We start from the raw sequence: 19,252 nt of genomic DNA, 5'->3' as shown, positions 1-19,252 counted from the left end.
TGGTCCGGGCCCTCTCCCTGCCCTGCCCGTCTCGGACAGGCCCTGCTTCGGAGAGCGGCTGGGGCAGTTCATGACCATGGGAGATTTCAGTGGACTCTGGCATCAACGGATGCTGTCCCTCCCCCCAGATCCCGGGGACCCCTGGCCCTGTCTCCACAGTGCCAGCCTGACCCCCGTGGCAGAGCAGTTCGGGGTCAGTCTCCAAGGCTGACCTGGGGGACCTAGGTGGGCTGCATCTAGGGCATTTTCTGGACAAGTGCTATGCCCTGCACGGGAACCTGCCTTTCTTTTCAGCGCTCCTGGGGATTAAGGCTGATAAGCTTTCTGTGGGGTGGGAGGGGGAATGTGATGATCCGAGGGCCCCGGGGTAGAGCCAGAAGAGCACTGACCCCCTGCAAAGCCTTCTCCCTCTCCCAGTGTTAAGGCCTGCCAGTTCCAGGCTGGTGTGCGCCCCTCAGCCAACCACATCCAACTGCCTGAGCTGGGTCATTTCAGTTCCCTCCCCTCCCAGAGCCTCTCCAACGCCCATCAAAGGACCGGCTCTGGCAAATAATGAATCATAAATTTTATTTCAAAATGTAAACGTCACTAAACATGCATACACGTTAAAACAATAAAATTTACAATTTAGTTAATTTTTTTTTTTTGCATAGGACATCATTACAATATAGAATCTATGCCTTACAAAATACATACAAAGTTTTATCCGAGCAAGCCAAGGCCAGATTGGGAACTGTACAACTGTAATACTTCACTGTAGTGATCCAGGAAAGACGAAACATGGCCTTCGGAAGCATGGTGTGGTGCTGGTTAAAAAAAACAACAAAGAAAGTTCCTATGGAAAAGGAAAACGTGTGCTCGATGGAAATGGTCTTGGACCCCTGGATTCTACCTTGGGATTTTGGCAAACAATTCCAGAGAAGCTCCATCGATGGCTTTGGGAGGAGGAGGGGCCCCTTGTGCAGAGACCCGGCGTGCACCCGGCCCACCCACACAGCAACTCCCGGCCCCGTGGGAGCCACAGCGGCCCGCGCCCGACAACCCACAGCTGCTCGGGAGAGCGACGCCTCCAGCCCGCAGGGTCCTCGGCACTTGGCACAAGGGACTCTCCAAGGTGAGGCGAGGGAGCGAAGCCTCCCACCCACACCCAGACAGGCACCCTGACCCAGGAATGGACGCCTCCCCCCAGGTGTCTGAGCCACACTGGGAAGTGGCCCCCTGCTCCATGGAAGGCAGGCTGGGGAGGGAGGCATCTGGCCTCAGACAGGCGGCCCTGGGCTGAGTGGGAGAGACGGCCTTCACCCAGACCTGTGGTTGCCGGGCAGGCATTCAGCTTGGTTTCCAAACGAGCACGTGCAGCAGCCTGTCGCCATGTCACTAGGAAGACGTCCCGAGCCCTGAGAGAAAGCTGCTTACGCGGCCCCGCCGACCCCCATGCATCCTGTGTCCCCCACAGGGAGTGCATGATGCGCAGGGCAAGGGAAGCCACTTTCTCCCATCCTGTTCATCTTTAAATAAAAGGAGTAAGGTTTTAAAGCTGCATGAGAAGGGGAGAGGCTGGGTGGGGTCGGGGGAACACTGCAAGTCCAATACCTCGATGGGGGTCAGTAGAAACCAAGTGTGGCCCCAGGCTCACGCCTCCCACCGAGTCCAACTCTTCTAACTGATGAGAGACAGAGTAGCAGGTGGGGGAAGGGCCTCTCCCTAAACGGTGTTCAGGCATTAATCAGTAGTAAGTTGGACTGTGCATCCGAATTCTGGTACAAAATTCTCTGGGATGTGTCTGGGACAAACCTTTGAAAACTCAGCCTCAGAATCGGGAAAATCAGTTACAGGACCTGGCTTTTCCCAGGGTGATCCTGAATTCAAAAAGGGTCAGCCCACACCCTTGATTTTAGCTTTGGAAAATATGGTCACCAGAATCGCACGTGGAATCTTTGGACAGAAAGATGTGGGTGACCTGCAAAGCATTTCTTACCGGCTACAACGTGATGGATATAACAGGCCCTTCAAACCTTCCAGCACTCAGTCTTTAAATGACTTTGGAAAAAGGGTTTGAAAAAAAAAAAAGTGATAGCTGTCAGAAGTCAAAAACATCAGGTAGCCTTGTAAACACAGCCGAAACCAGGAGTTGAGAAATGAGGGGACGCTATTGCTCAGATCACGCTTCCCTGTTCGGTGGCCCTCTCGTTTGCTGAGCTCTAGGGGCGAGTCCCTGGGGCGTGCGTGGACGCTGGCAGCCACCTTAGCACCTGCTTCTGGCAAGAAAAGCGGCCAGTCTTCTGGAGACACTGGGCTGGGGGGAGGGGAGGAGACTTGGAGACCCCGCTTCTGCCGCACTTCACTTGGACCCCAGAAAGCCACCAGCCCTGTCTGTGTGTCCCCAGAGGAGGGCTGGGGGCCACCTGTGGCCCAGCTGTCTGTCCCCACCTCCGAATCACCTTCCCTGGTCTGAGCTGTGACCCAGGGCATGGGGAGGTCTGGGGACCCCAGTGCTGCTGAAGTTTGCACCTGGAGGCTGCACCCTGGCGAATCCTGCACCTGCCCGGATGCGTGGCCTCAGAATAAAGGGGGATCGTCGTGCACCCCGAGTGCCGTGGGTGGGGTGCAGCAGGATGTAGGTAGGGCACCTCCAGGACCACATTCCCATCGAGGGCATCACTGCCCATTCCTACATAGCACCCAACAGGAGAGGACCCCAGGGCCCTTCGTGGAAGGGGCTGCGTTTTTCCCGATGGCTGTAGAATAGGGTAGGTGTATGGGGAGCTGACAACCCTAACATGGCTGACGCAAAGAGGGCTTCCTTGTTCGGGACATGGGCTGAACACCAGCCCCCTGCTTGAGTCCAGGGTCACTTGTAGGCCTTTTTGGAGGGAAACTCTCCCTTCACTCAGGCAACCTTTGTTTTGAGATCTCTGCCCCCTTGGCCTTGCAAGCACTGGAGTCGGCCACAAAAGAAAGGTTTGAGTTTTCGCTACTGTTTCTAGGAGTCCTGGGGGTTCCTCACTCACACTGAAGCCAGCAAGCATGGCCATAAACCAGAAAAATGAAAGACCCTGAAACAAACCCAGGCCGGGAAGACAATTCTACATCTTAGAAAAAAATACAGGCTGTTCAGCAGGGTCGCCAACCGTGTAACTGCTTTCCGTGGGGGTCTGAGCGAGTGCGGCCTTCCGGGGCCTGCCACCGCACGTTTCTTTTCCACACGCACTCCACGTGTCGCGATGATGAGATGCTAGCAAGAGCCCATTCGAACTTAGCCTGAGATACATGGATTTTTCCCACCCTTCAAGTGAGATGAATTTTAGCCCCAGATGAGTCAGGTTGCCTGCTGGCTGGAACCCCAGGCCGAGTGCTTGGGGCTGCCGGGCGGGAGTTCCCTCCAGGTGACCCGAGGCAGAAGTACGGTGGCCTGTCTCCCGACCAGGCCCACTTCAGAAGGACCGCAACCTGCCATCAGACGAGAACTACTTTGGGAACGAAGACACACTCATCTGCCGAAAAGAGCCAACGCCTGCATATTTCTGTTTTAAGGCAATGTCACCCTTCCATCTATCAGACGGAACAGCCCTGGGTCACTTAGAGGAAACATTAAATTAAATTAAGTGCTCTCTTTGGAAACAGCAAACGCCCGCTCTCCCTCCCCCACCCCCCCACCCCGCCTCTAAAACAAACCACTCTTCTTTTATTCCACGATGACTGGGTTTAGAGTCCTTTTGCCCCCTTCCTATATGCAGAGAGCAGGGGGGTCAGAAACCCTTGTTGCTCCGCGATGCTGCGGGCAGGTCACAGGAAGCGCGGCCCCTCGGGGCACGTGGCTTCTCCCTGCCTTCAGGGACCCGTGCGGGGCGAGCACACCAAAGGACTTTGGAATAAAATTCCTGAACCTGGAATGTGAGTTCCTGAGACATGAAGTGTATTCGGAGTGTGGCGTTCTCTGCCCCACCCAGAAACAACTTTGGGAGGGACCTCCGAGGGCCCTTCCGGGCCTCACTTTGGAACCGGGCGTGAAGAGCTCTCACCCCAGGTGCTCAGGGCGCGGCTCCGTCCAGGTGGCCAGCACGTCCCGTTCTCTCTCCTGGACCAAATGCGAGCAGGGCTGTCACACAACCCAACGAGAGCCAGGGTGGGGCCACCCCCTCACCCCACGCCATTCCCGCCTGGTTCCCACCCATAGCAAGAGCAACGCTCCCGCACAGCTCAGGAGCTACCACGCTACTCAGAAGCCACCACCACACCACTGGCTGATCCCAGCTGACACACAGCAGAGTTAGAGATGGCAACCAGAGCGCTGCAGACAGCAGCCTGCCTGCCCCTGGCTGCTAGGGACGGAGGGTGCCCATCTGCTCTGGAGCCGCCCAGGGGCTACGAGCACCAGCTGGGCCTGGGTCTCCGGGGTTCCTCTGTGCTGCATCCCTCACCGTGACTGGCTCGGGGTGGAAGCAGAATGACCACAACCAAGGCACTCTGGGCTCAGGGAAGCCCCTCTACGGCCCTCTGAGGTCCCAAGGATCATCCCTCCTCATCGAAATGAACAGAGGTCTCTGCAAGATACCCCAAGTCCTTCCCAAACCCACACTCCCTGCCCCAACACACACACACACACACACACACACACACACTCACACTCACACTCACACACACTGTCCTGGGGACTTGTATTTACAGGCCCCGACTCCCTGGAGGAAGGGAAGGGAGGTGACTGGGCAGGTGGTGGCTTCAGCTCTCCACTGAGGAGTGCGCTGGAGCCCGGCCTGACCCACCTGCCCAGGTCAGAGCTCCGGGAGAGACGTCCCCGGCTCTCTGCCCGCCCCCGTCAGCACGGAAAGGCTGGCGGTGGGGCCCTGCACCCTACTGCCCCACAGGCCGGGGCCTCCCAGGTAGGAGGGGAAGGGAGGAGTCCAGGGGACACAGGGCTCATGGAGAAGCTGAGGGTTCGCTAATTCTGAGCTGGGGACACGGTGGGTCTGAAAAAAGCGTTTCCCACAACTTCCGTCCGGTGTTCCCCAGGGAGGCAAGAGAATGCACGTTCTCCGACTGCATTTCCCATGACATCCGCCTCGCCACCCCCCAACGTTCCAAGTCACAATGTTCCGGTCTCTTGCTACGGAACAGTCTCTGTGAAGAGCCGAGCGCGGCCACAGCAAGCCACACACACAGAGCGTCTGGCCGGGTGGCCCCGCTTTACCCATCGTGTCAAACAAAGGCATCCCAAGAGCAGGGCCGGTCGGGGAGAATGTGGGAACTGGACGCACCAATGACACCTTCGGACACCCTTGTAGGAGGCCAGTCAGAAAACGTGGTGTAATAGTGGAAGGTCCTGGGGCCTTCTGTGGGGACACAGCAGCGGGCGGGGGCCCTGGCCGTGTGGACATCAGATGGTGCGGCCGGCTGCCCAACACGGGTTTGCATCTCTGCTTCCGGCGCTCCGAGGGGGACCTGGGCAGGGTCCCGGAGGCGAGGACCCCTACAGTCTCCCTGGGGAGTCCTCCCCTTACCCATCACGGCTTAAGGCGTCCCTCTGAGCCGTCTGCATTCTGAGCCCACTGCCAGCTGGGGCGAGGCTGAAGCTGGGCAGGGGGCAGGAAGAGGGAGCCGCGGGCCCTGCTTAGGGGGTCTGCCCTGAAAGCACAAGGTCGGTGACCACGGCTCCAAACTAACCGACCGGCCTATCCGCCGCCTGCGCTGAGCTTCACCTGCACTGCCTTGCCCCCAGTGTGTGCCCAAACCTAAAAGGAAATTCCAGAGTGCAAATCTATGTACAGAGTAAGGCGGCAGGAAGGGGGTGTCCTCACTGACCTCGTGGAACATGTCCATCCCTGAGAAAGGGGGGTTCAACACCGCTGAATCACCTTCGTGGGTATGTCTCTTGTGCAATCGTGGATGGTGTTTTTTGGAATTTTTTCGTTGATTTTTTACAAATTTGACACCTGAGGTGAAGAAAATCGTTTTTTTTGTTGTCATTGACTTCATAAAGTTCTCTCTCTTCTGATTACAAAAGGAAACGACACGGAATCACGGGAGGAAGTGAGAGCATCTGCTCATGGCTATGGTAAGGAGGAGGGGCCGCGGGGCTGGGCGGGGCCTAGGGTGGGCGTGGCAAGGAAGGGCGTGGCTTGCCGCGGGCCCCGCCCCCCACCCCGCCCCGCCGCCGGCGCTCAGGGCGAGCTGGCCGGGCTGATGGTGGGGCTGCTGGCGTCCGAGCGGCTGTAGTCGCTGAGTGAGCCGGTCCGCGAGCCCCCGCCGCGCCGCTGCAGCATCCCTGGGTGGAAGTTGGCGTGGCGGCGCGCGTGCTTGGTCAGGTGGTCGCTGCGCATGAAGCGCTTGTCGCAGATGGGGCAGCTGAACTTCTTCTCGCCCGTGTGCGTGCGGTAGTGCCGCGCCAGCTCGTCAGAGCGCGCGAACTTCTTGTTGCAGTCCTGCCAGCTGCAGGCGAAGGGGCGCTCCCCTGTGGGCGACACGGCAGAGGGAGGGTCAGTCACAGCCCACACCCAAGCCTGCCCCTCCCTCCCTGCGCACCTCCCTCGGTGCCCCGTCTCTGACAGCCTCGGCGACAAATCCTTCAGGGTACAGGTGTGGGTGCCAGCGCCCTCCTGTCCGCAGGGTGGATGTAAGCAGACATCTCCCGAGAGGAAATGGCAGCATGCCAGGTGCTGCGGCCCCCTCAAGTACCCGGCACGGCGTGCCACGCAACACCCTCTGCAGGGTCAGCTGTCCCTAGGCGGTGGCGGGGAGCACAGGCCGGTCCCTGGGCTCTAAGAAGGGAAACTAGGAGGAGAGGGTGGAGGGGTCAGGGAGAGCTCGCAGGCCTGCAACTTTGGCCACACCACCCTGGCCCCACCAGGAGCCCTACTCCAGAGGCCCCAAGCCCTGCAGGGCCTGCAGACAATTTGCTGACGCCAGCGCCCAGCCACCATTCAGATGGTCCACAGTCTCCTCATCTGTAACATGAATGGGTCAGGATGGACTATTTCCAGGGCCTGACAGTCTGTGACCGAGATGTCTGTTTACCGCAACAGGCTCCAACTAGAGTCTGCAGCTCCTCCTCTCAGAGATCTTCCAACATGGCCAACAGGCAGCACAGGAGGCTGCGGGGTGACACCTAGCAGGGGGAGGTAAGGAAGGCTGGCTACGGTCAGCACCTCGTCCCTCCCTCCCATCCCCTGCTCAGGGCAAGGGGCAGGCCAGCCTTTACCCAGGCAAACTCTGAACCACGCACACACACAAAAGACATCAGTTGCACAGGGAGAACCAGCAGGGGGTTCTAGCACCCCAGAATGCAGCCCTCTGGCACTGGGGCTGGCCACACCGTACATTTTCCTGCCCCGTTTCTCCCCCTCCCTCCCGGACTCTGGCCCTGAAGCTGAGAGCCAGCCCTTGAAGCTGGTCCACCAGTGCCTCAGCAGAGGAAATCGACACCGCCCACTCCAAATGAGCCCATCAACCTTAAATATAAACAGACACCCAAAGATGGCCAGACATCCAAGGAAAAACCAGTGGCATGAAAGGGAAAGGCCAAGAGCAACAAAACCACTGACTCCAGAGGAAAAAAGAGTAAAGCCGGGAAACAGAAGAGAATATTAAGCTAAAAATTCTAATTAGCATTCTCAAAGAAATTTCAGATAAAATTTTATGCATAAAGCAAACAGGATAAAAAGGAAGTTCAGAGAACAAAAAATAGTGTTTAGAAGTTGAGAGTGTTGCTGCCCAAACAAAAATTCCATAGAAAAGCTGGAAACGTACTCAAGGAAATATCCCAGAAAAAGAGAACCAAAAAAACAGCTCTAGAAAACGTGAATGCTGCAGTGTTCTCTGTCTCCTAGCAATGCTGAGGCTGAGAGCTGTGTGTGGCTCTGTTTGCTCTCCTTATTGATTTTCTGTTATGGGGGGGCAGGGTGGGGCGGGGTGGTTTCACAATCAAGCAAGAGAGCAAACCATCACTTCCCATCTGTTACCAACAGTACGAGCTAGACGTTCAGCGTCACGGAACCAATCCTGTGGGTACGACATCTAACTAACAGAAGACACTGAGGAAAAGAACAAAAAAATGGAGAAGAGGAAATTACCAAAGAAACAATAGAACAGTATCTGTCAGAGTAAAAAAAGGAGACAGGAAACTAACATGGAAAGGGTTATTAGCACAGAGGTGGGCCGAGGAGTGAGGAAAGGCTCCTGCTGTGAGAATACCTGCAGTGTCAGAACACTAGGTAACAAGAGATCCCAAAACTTACTGGAGAGAAAGGGGAGAAGCAGGTCGTCCGGGAGGGAGCAAGGCTGCGACACACACCAGACTTCTCGTAAGTTACACTAGCTGCTAGATGACAGAGAAACACAGCCTCCCAAGTTTACCTTGCACACTCTAGCAAAATTAAGAAGAAACTGAGAAGCCAGGGAAGTAAGCGAACAATGAAGGGTCATCCCAGGACAAGAGTGAGGGAGACTTGGTGGGCCACTGGAGCTGTGGGCCAGGAATCACAGAGGGAGGGTTACAAGAAGAAAGGGAGTTCCATGTACCATAGAGCATGATCAAGAGGCTGAACACATTTCAGGACACGGCCAAGGCACATACTATTCTTTGGTTAAAGGGAAAAAAGAGAGGCAATTAGTAACTCCAGGAAAAATAGAAGACATGTAAGAAAATTGTCTAAATTAGAAGCAAACTAAAATGCCACATGATTACGAGCAACGAAGGAAGAGCTCGGAGCCAAACACTGTTTTAGGGGCTTTTTGTGTATTATTTGTCCTTCACAACAACCCCATGAGGTGGCAGAAGGGAATGCAGTTCCAAACAGAGGCCCTGGCATACGGAAGCAACATTCACACAGTCGTGATCATGTGAACCCCAGCACTACTTGTCAGTGTTTAGAAACGATCTTATAGACAAAGCCCATACCACTGATTCGTGGCCCCAGGAGAGAATGTGGGTTTAAGGGAGAGGTAGGAATACACCCATGTGCAGTCAAAGGAAATCTCTAAATGAGGTTAAAAGCTATAAGGATAACCAACAAAAGAATTAAAAACAATCATATAACCATCAATTCGGAAGGAGGTGGGGGAGGGGTAGGAATGAGGTAATTCCTTGAATTTCAGGGTAGGGAGGTAACGGATGGCATCTAAAGTTGATAAAATGAGAAACAGTAATAAAATCATACAGTTTTATTTATGGCAGTAACCACCGAGACAACTAAAATCAGAGCAGTATTGATCTCTAGAGAATAAGGCTGGACTGGGAAGAGGATTTTTTTGCTGCTGCAAACTCTTTTGTGTTATGTGTCTTTTAAAAAAATCATATGCATTTATGTCTTTGATAACAATAAAAAGGAATGCAGAAAAGTAATTCTTTAAATATCTAGCCCAACACCAAGTCAGAATTTTAAAACTGTTAATCGGTTCTGGGGGCGGGGGGAAGAATCAATACAAAGTTTGAGAAATACCGCACACTAATCCCACCCTAGGAGATTCACAGCGCAGTTATCATTTAAGTGTTTGGAAAGGTCCAGCACGAAATACAGTGGCGTCCTTTCACGTGACCGGCGCTGCACTCAAGACTTTGGTGCACCAGGTCCAACAGATGAGGCTCAGCTCCTCTCTCCGTGGTGTACTGATGCGTGGCCTCAGACAAAGGCCTCACTGCCTGCAGGGGGGGGTAAATAGTGGCCCCACCAAAGATACGTCCAAGTCCTGACCCCTGGAACCTGTCAATGTGACCTTATTTGGGAAAAAGGTCTTTGCAGATACAATTAAGGTAGGGATCATGAGATGAGATCACAAACATTAGAAGAAAAGGGGGAAGGACTCCAGGGAGTGATGTACCCGTAAGCCAGGGGACTCGGAGTCTGGGGCAGCCACCAGACACTGGGAGGGGGGACTAACGCTGCCAACACTTTGACTTCACACTTCAGCGCTCCAAAACAGTGAGAGAGCATACTTCTGTTGTTCTAAGCCACCCAGTTTGTGGTTAATTGGTTACAAAAGCCACAGGAAATGAACACAGTGCCCCATCCTCACAGTGGGGTCCACGTGGGGACTCTACAGGGTTGCACACAACCAGCCCTTGGCACTGCGCCTGGTACAGGCCCAGTGCTTACTCCCGAGATGTTATTTTTGCTCTTATCTATTATTCTTGTCAACTAGGTCTCCTCGGATTTGGGCCTGCCGGGAGGGGCAGGGGGTGGGGGTGCTGGGCACAGAACCAACCCAAAGCCACACTCAGCCTTGCTTCCTAATGAACCCTGTGTCCTCACTGGGAGGCTTGTCCTTTTCAGGGTCCTTCTGCTGCAACCCTGGGAGGCGCGTTAGATGTATATAATTAGAGACGGGATGCATGACCCCAGGGCGGCAGCGAAAGGCAGCATCCAACAGGATGGGATGTTGGTGCCCGGCAGCCCGGTGGCGGGTGGGGAAAGCCCAGCATCACTACTCGGCCGGCACGCAGCCCTTGGCCTACTGGGGCATCAGCAGCACGACACTTTTATGGAGCACAAAAGCAGTGCCCAGCCCTGGGAACGTGGGTGTGATGTCGACAGACAGGGCTCTCCCTGGTCCGTCCTCTATTCTTCTGTCAGCCCGTTCCAGGTGGCCAATAAGCTGGTCCACAGACAGACGGATAAAGCGTTCAGAAGTTATGATGCAGGCTGGCGAGGAGCACCACCGGCTTTCGCTTGGTTGGCCTCTGAGTGGTGACATTCAAGCGGCACCGGGGAGGCTGACCAGGGTCAGCGGGAGAACTGCGAACGGATGGGGCAAAGGCAGCCTGTACAGGGGGACAGAGACCAGAGACCTCCACAACAGCACTGCTCACCCTTTTAGTAAGGAACCCGGGGAGCTTTTGTTCACCTGGGTTATGCCCATTGACATTTATCATAGAAATTAAAACAAAAACATTTAAACTCAAGCACATATTCCAGTAGCTGTCAGAAGGATGATGTCATCACACATCATGCAGCCTCTGGAACATTCCACTGTATTCTTTTGAGAAAATAAAGGACAAATAATGCTATTGTTGAGAAAATAGTTCTGACCTCAACTGGAGGGTCCGGAGTCCCTGCAGGTGTCTCTGGGCCTCACTTTGAAAACCGCCACTGCCGCTCAGGGACTCACCCCAGGTGGCACGTGGCTGAGCTGAGCTAGGGGAGGGGCGGTTGCACCCAGAGCGGGGCAGGGGCCAGCAGGTCCGGGACCGGCGGGGCGTGCACCCGTGCACCAAACAAAGCCGAGCCTCTTCCTGGCCAGGCTCAAGTTCCGCACCTGCCTCCTCCTGGGATGCGACCGGGAAACAGCAGCGGTACCGCGGGGCTGCCACTGGAGGGAGCTAGGCCCAGCGCACAAGGGACCCAGACCCCAGACCCCTGAAGGGGGCCCAGGCCTCCTGCAGCCTCCCTGGAGCCTAAGCCTGGGGTGCGCACAGGTCGCTCTGCCCGTCCCCCCCCTTCAGAAGCCAGGAGGGCGGCAGGTGTGTGGGCGTAGGGGGCACTGGGACAGGATGGCGAGAGGGCCTAGTGAGGGAAGGAGGAAGGGGGCTGGATGCACAGGGAGGAGGGAGGGCCAGGGTCACTGTAGGCGGCGCTGGGGACCCGGGGGCTGGAGGGTGGGTACCCGCCAGTAGGTGCTAGGCCCCAAGGAGCCAGGACTGAGGGGTGTGGGTAACGGTGGGGGCAGGTCGAAGACCTGCTGGTGCTGGTCGTTGGGGGCGCAGTGTGGGGAGGAGCTGGGGCGCCGGGCCTGGGGGTATGTAGTGGCGGGAGGTGGATAGTTGGGGGCGGGCACAGGCAGGTAGCGGGTCGTGCGGGCGGGCCGGGGGCAGGCAGGGCGGGGGTTACATAAATGTTCCCTGGCACCCTGCGAGGCGGCCGAGAGCAGTTGCCTCATCTTATCAGGGAACAGGGCGTCCCACACTCTTGCCCAAGCCGCAAGCCTGGGCGGGAACAGTATGTTCTCTCCGAGAAGCCACAAGAGGCTCCTCGCGGAGCCACCCCCCTTGGCCCCGCCCCAGGCCCGCCCCCCGCAGGTGCAGCTGGGCTCACTAGTGCGCATGCTCCGGCTCAGACCGCCTCCTGCTCGCCCTCCGTCAAGGGCGTGTTCCCCGTGACCTCCCTCGCCCCAGCCAGCCTCGGCCAAACTGCCAGCCTCCACGGGGTGAAGGGAGGTGCTGGCTCCAACAGCACCTACAAAAAAGACCATCGTGGCTCTTTTCTGTCTGTGAGCCTCTGGTGGGCAGTCAGGGGCGGGGAGTTGGGGCGTGTGTGTGCCCTGAGCCAGGACCAGAGCAACATCTGCAGAACAGGGCCCCTTCTGGGCAGTGAGTGCCGGGCTCTACTGGCCCGGGCTCGGGGAAGCCTGGCTGAGCTTCCCTCCGTGGAAGGGAGAAGTGGGGGAGAGGCATCTCTGACCAGGGGCCCTGGGACAGAAAAGCAGATGGTGCAGGGGTACCCAGGCCTGCAAGAGCAGAACTCAGTGAGCACAAGGCATCTGTGCAGGTGTGTGTCTGGGGGGATGATGGTGAGAGGCAGGGCTGGTCCAGAGAGTCAGAGGGTGGCACGGGGAGAGGCCTCCACAGAGAAACAGCTGCTCCCGGGCTCCCAGGCCCCAGCTACTCGCTGCTAGCAAGAGGCCTGTCATTCATCAATGGATAGCTCCAATCTGTGGTCGCCAGCATAGGGCTGCTTCCAGCTCCCAACCTCAAAACGGCCACGTTCTTCACTCCTGGGAGGCCCGCTCTCCCTCCCACTCTGAGGCATCTCGGCAGATGGCCGACCACTGGGGCCGACCAACCACCAGCCTCTAAGGAAAGCCAAGCTGGTTGGGGTCAGCAGAAAGGCCTGTCCTCCGAGGGGGAGGCTGACTTTCCTATTTTCTTTAGGACATTCGACTACTCTGCCGGTGGTTTACAGACCCACATGGAGCCGACACACAGATGCCCCATCTCCTGGGAAGTCCAGGCTGCAAGCTCTTACCCACCATTGTACAGGTGAGGGAGGTGAGGCCCAGGAAAGAGAGTTGCCACTCAGTGGGGTCCCCCTCACCCTAGGACTCAGCAGGCAGAAGAGGCGATTTTGGCATGGAAGCAGCCTCTGCAGGGGTCAGCGCCTGCCCCTCCCCGACTCCTGCACTCCTACTCATTTGTCATGGCCGCATCTCACAGTAACGGTGAGGGTTAAGTGGGAGAACACACAGGTGCTCAGAGGAGATATGCTGTTATCACTGGTGGGGCTCCTGGGAGCGTCCCCAGCCAGACACCAGCCAGTGCTCATCTCTGCTGAAACAGCCTGGCCCTGGCCTTGCCCCTGCCCTGGGTGCTCTCCTCCACCGCTGCTGTGGTGCACGCGTGTGGCTCATCACACGCTCCTGTGTACTCTCGCACATGCCAGGGCTGGCAGGACATGAAAGGAGGCGGCACCTGGCTGGAGACTGCTACACACAGCCTGGGGGCACGGGTTAAACAAGAAAATCCGCCTTATGCAGATGCGTGTGTCTCCACGTTTGTACAATGGATGCAGGTGTATTTTTAAAAGTAGACATTTTGGGTTGTTGCTTTGCCTTGCTTTGTTTTGGAATAGGATAACTTGATCCTAAAATTCATTCAGAAAAACAAACACAGAGAAACAGCCAGAAAAATGCTGAAGAAGAAGAATGAGGTGGGGGGACTGGACCACCAGATACAACATGCCGTTGCACAAGCTGCTGACCGGCAGTGGAGCACAGCGGAAATGCCTGGACCAGATTCTAAGATCATAGGAACTGTGTAGCAGAAAGCAGTGACACCTAAGGCAAGGCAGAAGGGCAGTGTCCAAAAATGTCTTAGGACAACTAGGTAACAACCAGTCCATGCTTCACACCTTAAACCAGGCTAAGTTCTGAAGGGGTCGAAGATTTAAATGGGAAAAGTGAAACCACAGATGTTCTAGGGGAAAACCTGAGAACATTCCTTTAAAATGCTAAGATAGAAGTTCTTTCTACGAATCAAAGTCTAAAACCCATAAGTGAAAAGATTGATAAATTTGACAACAAAGTATAAAATATGTCTCCACAGAGAAAGTCACAAGGAAAGGCAAAAAAATAAATAACAAACTGAGAAAAATATATCTGCAGCTCTTGTTACAAAGGGCTAATCTCCAATACAGGAAGAGTTCACAGAAATTAAAAGGAAAACATAATACTCAATAGAAAAATAGGCAAGGGCTGTGGCTGACAGTTCATAAACAGGAGGTACAATGACTCCTGAACATCTGACAAGATGCTCAACATCGCCCATCAGGAGACAAATATAAATGAACCCCCAGAGACACCTGACTTTTCACCTGTCAGGGCGCTGAGACGGTGGGAACAGGTACTCCCACACTTTGCTGATGGAAGTACAAACTGCCACAATGTCTACGGAGGCTGACTTGGCAATAACTATCCAAGTGACAGATGTGCGTATCCTCTGAACTCACAACTCGGGGGAGCTATCTTACAGACACACCTGCACGCCTGCAAGATGGGATGTGTGCCTGACTACGCGGGGCGGTGCAGCAAAAGCCTCAAAACAATTCATGCCCTTCCAGGGCCCGTTACCTAAATTGAACAGACACCCGTAAGACACAATCCTGTGAAGAAGGAGTGGAACACGTTCTGAACTGAGACGGAAAGGTCTCTGAGGGACAGCGCTGAGTGAGAAAAGCAAGGTCCTGAGCAGAACGCGCGGTCAGGAGGCTGAGTACTGCGTGCACACCCATGCACGTCTGCCTGTGTCTGCAGAGGTGCTCTGGGGGGGCATCTGAGAACCTGGAGCCGAGGATGGTGGGGGCAGAGAGCTGAGCGCACAGAGGGCAAGGGGGACTTGGAGAACTTTCCTTGGGAGATGACTTAAACCCCCGGATTTTGAAACACACAGTGCATTTACCTATTCAAAAAATTAAAAACAAATCTGTAGCAAACTAGGAAACAGTAGCCACAAATAACACAAATTGAAAAGCGGGTGTTAAATGAACAACGCTCGCATTCCTGGCCAGGCTGTTTCCACAGCACATCCCAAATCCCACTGCCACAGATACCAGTCCAAGGGCTCCCCTTAGAACCTGGCAGGGGGGTGGGCCTGAGAGCATGAGAAACTCAGGAACAGCAATTAAGTCCAATCTACTTTTCTAGAAAGAGTTCCCAGGGCAGGACCCCAGGGCTCCAGAGCCCCTGGTCCCACTGCAAACGGGGTTGGAAGGCATTCCCTTATAAAGAGTTTGACAGACCTGGCCTGACTTAAAAGACCACGGTGACGCATTCTAACAACAGCAGACCCAGGGCTGTAATCATGCACTGGAGGTCCCCCAGGCTCCTGTCATAAAAGTCGCTCTGTTCACCCTCCCACAACTGACTGACCCTTTGGAACCAGCCCAGGTGGACGGGGCAGGCGCCAGCTGCCACCCTTCCTCCCCTTGCAGCCCAGGCGAATTCACCCCACTGTCAGGACGCAGACCCCAAATTCCAGGCAGGAGAATCGGTGTCCTCGGCCAGAGCTCGGTGAAGAGGTAGGAACTGGGGGTCCTGTTCAGGCTACTGGGAAAGGGTTTCCTCTCGGACCATAAAAAGCCAGGATGAGGGCAGGGTGTGCGCGGGGCAGGGGGAGCGGGCACAGCGTGGAAGAGCCTCTGGGGCCTTGTGGGACTGGGACATCGGGGGTGGCATAGTCACCGGCGGCCACACAGAGAGGTCCGAAGAGACTCACACCGGAGCCAGACCGCAGGCCAAGCCCCTGGCCAACCTGGCCACCCCCGCCCCAAAGAAGCCGACTCTTCAAGGTCAGCCGGGGCCCCTGGGAGAGGGCCTGGTCCGGTGGGCCACGCGACCCCCTTCCTGTGCCACTCACCACGGACACAGCAGCGCCCCGCTCTCACCCGCTTCTCCACACAGCCTGTGCAACCACTCTGGCCCCACTTCCTCTTCCTGGGCCCCCTCCCCCAGCCCTCAGTTCCTCGCCGCTGTGCCTGCCGGGTAGGCCTGGATGGCAGGGACCCCACGGCGCACAGGCGTGTACTCTCGAGGTGCGCTACTTGGGACCCCACCCACCCCAAGACGCAGGCAGGGGTCAGGACGGACCATCTCAGAGACGGGAACTGAGGTCGAAAGTCAGAGTGACCTCCCCCAGCTCACACAAGGCGTGGCTGGCCCGCGTCCAGCTTTCCTCCTTTCCCACCGTGGACCGGGCTCGGCTGTGGCCAGCTGCCCATGCTGACCTCGGCCACAACGTCCCAGGTGAGAGCAGGAGAGGAAACCCTGGAGGCCACTGGCCCATCACCCAGATGGGGCCCAGAGGCCGGCACCTGCCGCCGAGACCACCCTCCCCACTCATCCCAGAATGCCCCCCCCGGCTCCCCAGGGAGGAGCCAGCAGCCCCCAAGCCTGGGCAGGGGTGTCCCTGCCTGCACCCAACGTGTGCCAAGTGCCGGGCGGCTCTCTCCTGAGAGGCTGGCCTGTCTGCAAGGACTGGGCGCCCAGAGGCAGCACCCTCAAAACCAGAGCCCGGCACCCCGCCTCCAGGCCCAGCACCTACACCTGGCCTGTTCCAGGTACAAGAAGCAAGCCCTGTCTCCCTCAGGGAAAGAGTCACGAGGCTCAAACAAACAGAGCCAAACGATGGGCTTTTCAGAGTTGACTTCATAAAGCAAATAAATCAGAATAAAAATAAATAAGCCACTATACTATAGTCCTAAAATGCCTTTGGTTTTTGAGGGAGCTGATGCAAAAAAAAAAAACCTCAGTCACTGACCTACTTTTGCTACAACAGTTGAAGATGCAGAAGACCTACCCCAGACACCCAGGAAGGAGCCCAGGAAAGCTCCCGGGCCCCACCCTCAGCAGCCCAGGTCACCAGATCCACCAGTGCCCGGCTAGCCTCGGCCACTTGGAGCAGTTTACACCCAGTTTTGTTTGTGGAGAGCAGATGCTGGAGCAGTAGGCCGGAGGCCTTGCCCTGCAGCAAATCTGGGTGCTGTTCCGTGCATCCCGGGCTGCACACACGGCGCAGGGGGGCCACCCACCACCCCGCGCTCTCTCCACCTGAAGAGATCCGCACTGCCCACTTTGACGGGGAACAGCACTCTCGGGGGCCTTCCAGATCAGGGGACAAAGGCCGGCCCCTCCCCTGTCACAGGCCTGGCTAGGGCCTGCCCTTCTCCTCACATCCTACCTGGTCCTCCACCTGTGCTTATGCCCTCCTCCGGCCCAGCCTGGAGCAGATGTCCAAGGGAGCTGACCCTGGGGACACGGGCCAGGAAGGAAAGCAGAAGCCATTCTGAAATCCTCACCCCTGCAGTGCCCCCAGAAACCTCAGGGCTGGAGCGACCCCTTCCTCTACAGGTTCGCAGGGGACTAATGCCTAGGGAGGGCCAGTGAAAGCTTCCTCCTCCCCCCGGGACCCCGAGATGGTGCTCCTTGGAGTCGCCCCCAAGGTCACCGGAACCAGGTTTCACGTGCTGGGTGGGGCGGGTGAGCATGGAGCCGGCCGGCTGTCTCTCTGATGTTCTCGCAAACCACAGGCTGGGGTCCACTTACACACGCAGTTCCATTCCCACGGGCCAACCAGGAACACAGACCACAGAGCGGCTGAGCCCCACTGTCCTGTGCACATGGGAGACACACGTGCTGCAGAGCTATAACTGCAGGAAGGGCGCACGGTTATCTTGGGTGATCTAGGGAAGACGGGACTCACACACGTCCTTTCTGAATTCCTATAGTTTTCAACTGCACTGTTTTTTGCAGTCAGAAAGAATGCAATACACCAGTGACGTATACATACGCGTCCATACATATCTATATACGTATACAGATATTACAGACTTCTGTTACAGAATAACAGTCTCACTAAACTCCAGCTCAGCTGAATGGGCCTGCTTCCATGGAAGCCAGCACCCCTGGCCTCTGCTGAGGGAGCAGCGCTCATTTACACGCACGGGCGCACATGCTTGCAAAGGTCAAAAGGACCACATGCCAGGAATTTCAGAAAGGTGTTTTCCCTGTGCTTGCTAAGGGTTACAAAACACATTGGAAAATTTCCGTTCCCAAGGTCCCCTTTCAAATGGCAATAAGAAAATACCAATGGTTTCTGCCAGCAGGTGGCCAGCAGCCACTCCAGAAAAGGGCTCTGGAGTCTGGCTCTGTGTCACACACACACACACACACACACACACACACACACACACACACACACACACACACACACACACACACACACACACACACACACACACACGACTGGCTCACAACCCCATGCTTCTCCTAAAGGGACATGCAGGGAGAGGCATATCGGCTCCCACCCCAAAAGCTTCCAGATCCCGGACTACTACCCACAAGGGACTTTCTCCAGGTGATTGAACGCCCTGAGCGACTCGTGAGCTGAACCCAAAGAACAGACACATGTTTCCACTTCTTTCCTCTCTGTTTGATGGTCACTTCACTAAGTGCCTCCAGAGAGAAGTTGCGAGCATCTTCCCCGAGCTGAGGGGAGCGACTCGGTCAAGGCCCCGGCCCCCTTGACTGCAGTCTTGGGGGGAACATCCCCTGCCCGGGAATCTGTGATCTGCTGCACACTAGCCCTGGCAGCCGCTGACAGCCTGGGAGGGACATTTCAGGCCTTTCAGGCTATCTCATCAGAGATTTTCTCAAACACCCCAGAAAGGCAAGGACATGAGTCTGGAATCCAAAACTAAAGATCCAGGTTTATTGACTTGATAAAAATGTTCTTCACGTGAGGCTGATCAAAAGCAAAGGGAACTCGTGTCGAAAATATATAAAGAACTCTTAAATCTCAACAGTAAGTGAACATTTGATTGTAGCACTGAACAAAAGACCCAAACTCAACTGAAGATGTACAGATGGCAAACACCATGTGAAAAACGCTCAATATCATTTACCATCAAGGAAATGCAGGTAAAACCATGAAATGGCACTACACACAAGTGAGAGTGGCTAGAATCCAAAAAACTGACCGTGCTGAACGCTGGTGGAGTAGCTGAAACTCTCATTTGCTGCTGGCGACAATGCAATGTGGGACAGTCATTTTATAAGACGGTTTGACAGTTTCTCATGAGGTTAAACACAGACTCACTAGACAAGGCAGCAATCCCACCCTAGGCATTCGCCACGGGAAAAGACCCTTTATTCACAATCGGCCAACACTGGAAGTCGGCATTTTCTGCAGGTGAGTGGATGAACACGAGCTGCATCCACACAGCGGAGCACAATTCAACCATAAAAAGAAAGGAACCACTGATTCCTGCACACA

The 19,252-nt window shown here is 55.8% G+C and overlaps 1 protein-coding gene and 1 long non-coding RNA gene across 2 annotated transcripts in view; one reads left to right on the top strand and one right to left on the bottom strand.

Moving 5' to 3' along the window:
- Nucleotides 1–550: 550 nt before the first annotated feature.
- KLF13 (KLF transcription factor 13) overlaps nt 551–19,252 on the bottom strand; it is a 45,343-nt gene continuing 26,641 nt past the window's right edge. The window contains exon 2 of the mRNA XM_004278350.4: nt 551–6,448. Coding sequence (XP_004278398.1) covers nt 6,159–6,448 — 290 coding nt within the window. The 3' untranslated portion in view covers nt 551–6,158. The remainder of the gene's footprint in view (nt 6,449–19,252) is intronic.
- On the top strand, nt 11,063–14,923 carry LOC117196017 (uncharacterized). The gene is made up of 2 exons (XR_007475426.1): nt 11,063–11,454; nt 12,860–14,923. It is a non-coding gene; the product is annotated as an uncharacterized LOC117196017 (long non-coding RNA).

Source organism: Orcinus orca, chromosome 2, assembly GCF_937001465.1.
Source record: "Orcinus orca chromosome 2, mOrcOrc1.1, whole genome shotgun sequence".
Lineage (NCBI taxonomy): Eukaryota > Metazoa > Chordata > Mammalia > Artiodactyla > Delphinidae > Orcinus > Orcinus orca.
Note: the sequence above shows the minus strand (reverse complement) of the source record. Positions and strands in the feature narration are given on the sequence as shown.